We start from the raw sequence: 8,028 nt of genomic DNA, 5'->3' as shown, positions 1-8,028 counted from the left end.
TTTCTTCTCCAGCACTCCATTTAGAACTCAGGACACTTGACACCCTACTCCAAGAACCCAGCAAGCTCCCAGGCTGGGAACCCCTCCCTCTCTCCCGGCTTCGAAAGCTTTGAAAAATAGAAGGAACCCCTACGCCAAGCCATTTAAAACAGGAAAATCAAATATAAAAGACTAAAGGATATTTTTCCTGTGTCTGGGTGAATCTCTCCAGCCTTGCCTGCTGACAATGACTGGGTGTGCTTTGTGTGCGTTGGTCTAATCAGGTTACACCCTGCGAGGGGCCCAGGGAGAGAGGGCGACATCAGAACGAGCATCTAGAAACTACTGAAAAGTGAAATTCTGGCAAGCCCGACTGAAGCCAGAGTGCTCTCAGCACAGATGCGGCTGGGCTCCATTGGGTCACTTTCCTACAAGAGGAAGGTTCTGAGGAGGCTGGTCCACGGGGAGAAGGCTGGTTCACGGGGAGGGGGCTGGTCCACGGGGAGGGGGCTGGGGCTACAGGGGCGTCATACTGATTCCCACCTTCCTGAATCTCGGGTCCACAGCGTTCTGAGGACTGCATGGCTGGTCTCACTCACTTTCCTTTGTTAATTGAACCCTCTTTCCACCACATCATGTTCATCTAGAACCTTACAGTGTGGTCTTGACTGGAAATAGGGTCTTTGCAGAAGTAATAAATTCAATTAAGGCGAGGTTATACTGAATTAGGGAACCCTGAATCCAGTGACTGGAAGCTTCATGAGAAAGCCATGTGAAGACAGACGGACAGACAGACCACACACACACACACACACACACACAGAGAGAGAGAGAGAGAGAGAGAGAGAGAGAGAGAGAGAGAGAGAGAGAGAAAGCACAAATGACAGGAACAGAGAAAGACACACAGAGATAGGGGGCAGAAAGATTCTGCCTGCCTGGAGCTGGCAGAGCAAGCAGGGTACGGCCAACACCCACCTGCATTGCAGACTTTCGGCTTCCAGAGCTATGAAGAACAAAGTATACCTGTCTTCAGCCACCCAGGATATGGAACTGAGTTCTGGAAGCCTCAGGGAAGCGGGATACTGAGCCAGAGATCTGCCTACTGACCCCAGAAGGACCAGACCACCACAACACAGCTCAAAGAGCAGGCTGCCTCTGGGTGTGGTGCTGCGGACCTGTGGTCCACTTACAGTGAGACCCTGCCACTAATGACGAGAAGAGGAAGGACAAACCACCAAGCAAAAGCCCCTTAGGATCAGTCACCTTCGACTTGGGGAAGCATGGTCTCGTTAAACAAGAAGAGCAGTGCAAAGGTCCATGGGGACGAAATGACAGCCATGTAATCATCTAAAACTCTGAGTAAAGCCAGATGTGTTAGCTCCTTTCCATAATCCCAGCACTTATCCTGAGGCAGGAGGGTTGCTTTCAGTTCAAGGCTAGTCTGGGATACAGAGTGAGACACTACCAAAAGCCAAAATAATAATAATAATAATAATAATAATAATAATAATAATAATAATAGAAAGTCAGTGGCTGAAACCGACCCAGGAAGTGTTTCCAAAAAGCATCAGTGAACTGCTCCCCACACACCACAGGACAGCCCCAGCTGGCAGAAGGGGACCCCCAAAGCAAAGAGCACTCAAGCTGGCTGCCCAGAGGAACTCTCCTGGGGAGCAGAGATAAGGCCAGGTTTGAACCTCAGAAATCCTGCTTTGTAGTCATGCTCCTTGCGACCTCCCAGAGTGGTTGGTCAGCCAGGAGGGAGAGGTAGAAAGCCGTCCAATAGAAGACAGGCTGATAGGCTCTGTGTTTGCCTGCTTGTTTAGTACAATGTTTGGGGGCAGAGAGGGGTGGTAAGGGGAACCTGAACTTGCCCCAGACCACCAGGCTCTCAGGGTCAGGAAAACAGAGTTGATTCGAATGCACTGGTCTCTAGGAGTCTGGGTTGCAGAAGCCCCAGGCCTTCTGCAGGGTTCCTTGTCTGACCCAGAGCTAACCGTCAACACAGCACACTCTGACCAAAGTGTGGGGCTTAGAGGGCACGTGGGTGTTCAGGAGGACCTGGGCAGTTTTATATTTTCTTTAAAAAGTCGTGTAGAAGGACAGGGGTGTGGTTTAGTTGGTGAAGTGCTCGCCTGGCATACACAAAGCCCTGGGTTTGACCCCCAGTACTGTGTGAATGGATAGGGTGGTACAAATCTGCAGTCCTGGCATTTGAGAGCTAGAGGCAGGACTACAAAGTCCAACTAGGCTACATGGCGAGTTCAGGGCTAGCCTAAGACATATGAAATCCTGTCTCAGAGAAAAGAAAATAATAATAATAATACTACAGAGTCCAAATGGCACACATTCTAATCTCAACGCTCGGAAAGCTGAGGCAGGAGCAATGCGGTAAGTTCCAGGGCAGCCTGGTTATATAGTAAAAACCCTTCTCAATAAATAAAATTAAGTCATGCAGGATGGTAGGCAGAGGAAAAGGAACACTAACGAATTTACAGGACAGGTGACATGGCCAGGCCAGAGCAGATCTACAAATCACCAAGCCCCAGGGGCTTCGACAGAAGGGTGGAAAAGGAGTCAGGGCCCGCCCTTGCCAAGGTCGGCAGAGCACAGACACACACCTGTATGTGTGTGCAAACACCAGTTGATGGAATATACAAAGGGCCAAGAGCCAGCTGGCCACCCTGAGGCAGCTCAAGGTGGAAGAAAGCAGTTGGCAAGGAGGGAGGGCATCTGGGCAGATCTGACCACAGGCACCGCTGAACCCTTCAGAAAATGTGTTCACCAGCTGCTGGTTTGGGCTTCATGTCTCCCTGGGACAGCATGTCAGATAAGAGCTAAAACCAGAGTTTATTAGGAGAGTCTAGACAGCAAATCCCCAGCCTGGGGGAACCTGACTGTGGGGGAGAAAGGATAGAGTTCCTGCTGCCTCAGATATAGAAGACGCAGAAGAAGCACCCATAGGAAAATGGTCTCAGTTGGGGACAGTGACTTCCACAACTGAGTCTCATGAACATTTAGAAGGTCTGAACTCAACAACCTGTTTCTATTAGGCATGGGGAGCCTAAGGTAGGCAGAGCTGATGGGAAGGCACAAGGCTCAGTTCTAGCCAATAAGAGCAAGGAATTCACTCTGAGCACAACTCCTGGTTAAGAGTCAATAATAAACAATAGTAAAGTCTCTCTCTCTCTCTCTCTCTCTCTCACACACACACACACACACACACACACTCACACTTAAGGGCACTAAAAGGCTGCTGTGACTACTCTTTCTCACAGATTTTTCTAGAGCAGTTGTGGCCATACGTCTGCCACTGGAAGGAGCCACCAGAATAAGGACAGAAAAGAAAAAAAATAAGGTGTGTGTGGGGAGGGGTGGCTTTAGAAAACAAGAAATGTGCTGAACTTGTATGTAGGTAACCTCAACAGCTGGAAGCCTGGACTACAAAGCCAGGCCCTCTGTAGGGGGTGAGGGGAGATCACCGAGGACCAGGACCTAGCTAGTCTCAGCTACATAGTAAATATAAGGCTGGCTTGGACAATATAAGACCCTAACTCAAAATCCAAGAAAGGGAGGGAGGGAGAGAGAGAGAGAGAGAGAGAGAGAGAGAGAGAGAGAGAGAGAAAGAGAGAGAGGAAGAAAAGACCAATGAAGCATGACCCGAGTCTCCCAGATCCAGCCACACCTGAAGCCTGTCCCGGCATTGCTGTAGGAGCCGGATAACTCCCCTTAGTTCATGTTAAATTTTATTGCAAGTAACAAAAGGTCTAACCTAGAATTCAGGTGGACGGCAAAGGTCTGCAGAAATACCCTGCACTGTTGGGCTGTTGGTTCTGCTGGGAGACCAGTTCACACGCTGCCCTCCCTTAGCTGGATGGTGGGCCAGTGCCTGGTGTTTGCCAGCTCTAACACTGCCGGCCCCAGAGACCTCCCGACTGGATGGACTTAACCCTTCTTAGGCAGTCGACTAACCAACTTAATCTTCCAAAGAGTGGTTTCCCAGTAAAAACAAATGAAGCCCTCAGAGAGACGGAGAGACCACAGAGGAAGGTGAAGTGAACCTGCCAGGACTGGAGGGATGGCCACGCTGGAGTAGTCCTCCCTATGAAATGTAAAACCCAAAGTAAATCTCTGGGGTCTCTTGTCAAGATACTGTGTGTCCCCGGGCTTTACCACCTACGCTCGAGTCTCATTCTTTAGTTCCAACTCCACCTTCCTGGGTTGCCCAAACTGAACCCAGAAAACAGTGGCTGGGAGCCAGGGACTGAGATATCAAGGTGTCAGAGGCGGGTTTTGCAGGTGCGGGCTCTGCAGACCTCCGTCGGGCGCGAGGCGGTGCTCGCCACAGTGCCTTTAAATAGAGCCTCCTTGCGGAGGGCAAACACATTCCAAGCGCTTTTAAAGACGCCCAAGCATGACCTGGCCAGCGGCCTTCGCTCCCCCAGCCATTTTTTCTCGGTCTCAACCCAATTCTGGAAATCATATTAATAGCTTGGTGAGACATTTTCGGTGTACAGACTACTTTGTGGCCTTAAAAGGCAAAGGTGGGGCTGGCGAGATGGCTCAGCCGGTAAAGACACTTGCTCTGACCACCTGTATGGTGGAGGGAGAGATCAAGTTGTCCTTTAAACTCCCGAGTGTGCCATGGTACTTTCTCACGCATACACACTCACAGTAAATAAATAAATGTGCCAGGCGGCGATGGCACAGGTCTTTAATCCCAGCGCTTGGAAGACAGAAGCAGGCAAACCCTGTCTCGAAAATAAATAAATAAATGGATTTTTTTTTTGAGACAAGGTGTCACTATGCAGCCATAGTTAGCCTCTGCTTCCCAAATCAAAATGCTGGAAAAGAAAACAAACCTAAAAACGGGGGGTGGGGGCGGGCAAGGGTCTTTACTGCTCTCCCTCCTCAGGTAGGGAAATGAGGCTAGAGAAAAGACCTCTCACATGACAGGACACCCATTGGGTCTCTGTATTCTCTCCTCTTCTGAAGGGTAATTCGGACGCTAGCAGCCACCATCCTAGTGACCGGTAGCAGGAACCAGTTCTGAACCAGCGGCATCTGCAACCCAACCGGCTGGAAGGGGTAACCGACTAGGCGACTACCTCAGGTGGCTCTCGGCCCCGCACTGGCTTAGGGACGCTCGTGTCTCTTCCCGAATTGAAATCAACCAAGTTCCCAGCCTTGGGTTCATTCCTCAGACACGGTGCGCGAGACAAGGATTAACTTTCGCCTTTGTTTTAAAAGATAATAGGCCAATCCAGCTAATTTCTCCCTGAGGGATAAAGTTAAGGTTGGCAGGTGAGGTGCGCCCCGGGGCTCGCTTCCTAGAAGTTGCTCAGAGCAAATCTCTGGACCTGTGTGTGTGTGTGGGGGGGGGGAATGAGTGGAGGGGGCAGGGGATTCCAGAGAGTGAACTTTAGTGGGAACTTCTGAGCTCTGCCTGGGAAAGAGGGCTCCTAACTCTCAGATCCCTAGCATGGCTAAGTCCCTAATGGCGCGCAATCGACTCGTGCGCGCACGATCTGGCTGTACTGGACAAGATGCTCAGTGCACCTCTTGGACCCGTGTGTCTCCACCCCTCACCATCCCATGCGCGGCGTGTCTGCCCCTCGCCCTGTCCCAGGCCTCCCGTTCCTCGGGGGGCGCAAAGCGAGCGCTCACGTTTTAAACATGCTCTCCAGATCCTTGAGGAGGCGACGGCTGAACTCCGGGAACTCGGTGTAGGGGTTGAAGACCTTGCTGCGGCGGGACCGCACTATGCCCTGGTGGATGTCCAGCCTGCGGCTCAGCTTGGCGCTCAGCTCAGAATCCGCGTTGACCAAGGGTGCCTGGACAGGCAGTTCGGGCTCCCGGTTCCCTGCTGGGGCAGCGCAGGGTGTAGGCTGGGGGACGCCCTGGTCGATCTCTGCCATCGCCTCTAGTCTCAACCGGCGCTGTAGCTTGCGAGCCAGCTCCTCGCTAGACATGGTGACGGGTGATGGTGGTGGAGCTGGGTCGCGCGATCCAGCACCTGGACGCCGACGGCTGCGCGATCTTTGCCGGCTCGTGGCTTTGTGACGCTCGGCGCAGTCGCTCGGGACCCGGCGGTTGGGTAGAACCGCGGGTGGGCGGGGCGGGCAGGGCGGAGCTGCGGCTTTAAGGAGGCGCGGGAGCAGCAGGGTTGCCTGTTTGATAGGGCACAAGCGGGTGTCTGTGCGTCCTAGGGGTCGCGTCTGCCTAATCCTCCCTGAGGCTGGGGACTGGAGGCTGACCCGTCCCTCAGTCCAGGCATGGACCCTAAAATCAACTGATCTTGTCTCCAGAATCCACCCTCGGGGAACTGAGGGACTTCGTGGTCCCCAGGGGACCGGTAGCCAAGACTAGGGAGTTAAATTTGGCAACCGGTCAGGCAGTTCCATTCCTCCAGAAGCGCTCCAACCAGGGAGCTCATAGCCTGGGCAGCGGGAGAACTGGGCACGCCTAGTGACACCTCCGTGCCCCCACGTGGGTAGGGGGCAGTCACCATGCTGAGGCCCTGGAGGATGAGCTGCCCCAGGCAGTGCGGGGCTGCTTCTCAAGTAGCACTGAAATGTTTGCACACGAAATTAAAAATACTAAACAAAATAATAAACAAATCGAGAAGAAAAAAAAAAAAACCCCTCCCGATTCCTGGGAAGTGAGATCAATGCAGCAAGTATCTTGGTTTTATGGCTTTGAAAAACAAAAACAAAAAACTCTGTGGAGGAAAGAAAAGGCTTGAAAATAAATAAGGCAACTTTTAAAACAAGAGATTGAAGTAAAAACAAGGGAGTAGAGCCGTCATTCTCCCTAAGGAAGAATGGTGAAGTTGGGGTTACGTCAGCCAAGCACGGAGAAACAGCTTGTAAACACGGTAGTGGTTGCACTGGGGACCAGCTCTGCTCCGACCCTAGTGTTCTGAGGACTGGGATGTGTCCGTGCTGAGTCCAGCGCGCCTCAGAAAGGGATGAACTACTGGTAGCGGGTGCATCTTCGGGACCCGGGGGAGGGAGCGGTAATTCAGAGCCTACATCTGCTCTGATGAAATTGTAATTCGATTAGCTGGGTGTGGGGGGTACACGCCTATAACCCCAGCACTCCGGAGGCTCAGACAAGAGAATTCCAGGGCCAGAAGCCAGCCTGGGGTTCATAGCAAGACCCTCTGTTTCAAAACAAAGCAAAAAAAATTTACTGGAGGGAGGTATGACTCAATGACAGAGTCCCAGTGTTTAACGTGAAGGAGGACCAGAGTTCAATCTCTAAGCTCACAAGCACAAAGTAAAATAAGTGTTCTTTAAATTCCATTCAAGAAAATAAGTCATTAAAATAAACATCCTTTTCCTGGGCATGGTTACTCAAGCCTGTGATTCCAGCACTTGGAAGGTTGAGGAGGCAGGAGGATCATAGCATACTATACTATACTTACACAGTTAAGATCCTCTGCCTCAAAAACCAAACCAAATCAAAATAAAACAATTATTGGGGATGGAGTGGTTACCACGAGAGGTGCAGCTCAGTAGCAGACCTTTATACTTGGCATGAAAGAGAACCTGGGTTAGTGTGAGTGAGTGTGTGTGTGTATGTGTGTGTGTGTGTGTGTGTGTGTGTGTGTGTGTGTAAAATGCTATTAGGGGGTCCAGCACAATGGGCCTAGTAGGTAAAGGTTTGTTATGTGCTAAAACTTTTCCTGGGGAGACAAAACATACTTGTCTACTCATCCCAGATATGGAATCCGCTACCAACCAAATACCTCCAAAGTCCAACTTAGTAAACCAACAAGTTTTTTGGGGCTTACTTACAGGGATATGGGTGAGGGATTACTTTTAGGAGCAGAAGTGTCTCAAAGACAACTGCATCACCAAGGCCCACCCCAGCATGAGTGACAGCTCACAAAACCTGGGAAGCCTGAAGGACACCAAATAGCCTGCAGGCAGCTCAGCAGGTTGGAGAGTGTCCTCCCCACAGCGGCAGCTCAGCTGGTCTCAGACTCCTCTTTGCAGCTTGTCTCCTAGGAGAGTCTTCTTTGCAGCTTGGCTCTGTTTACTC

General features: G+C 51.3%; 1 protein-coding gene across 1 annotated transcript in view; it reads right to left on the bottom strand.

The window, feature by feature from the left end:
- Efhd1 (EF-hand domain family member D1) overlaps nucleotides 1-6,047 on the bottom strand; it is a 47,279-nt gene extending 41,232 nt beyond the window's left edge. Inside the window, exon 1 of the mRNA XM_048428920.3 lies at nucleotides 5,647-6,047. Within this exon, the coding sequence (XP_048284877.1) occupies nucleotides 5,647-5,951 (305 nt within the window). The 5' untranslated portion in view covers nucleotides 5,952-6,047. The remainder of the gene's footprint in view (nucleotides 1-5,646) is intronic.
- Between the last annotated feature and the right edge of the window lie 1,981 nt (nucleotides 6,048-8,028).

This window comes from Myodes glareolus, chromosome 1 (assembly GCF_982192425.1).
Source record: "Myodes glareolus chromosome 1, mMyoGla1.1, whole genome shotgun sequence".
In the NCBI taxonomy this organism is placed as follows: Eukaryota; Metazoa; Chordata; class Mammalia; order Rodentia; family Cricetidae; genus Myodes; species Myodes glareolus.
Note: the sequence above shows the minus strand (reverse complement) of the source record. Positions and strands in the feature narration are given on the sequence as shown.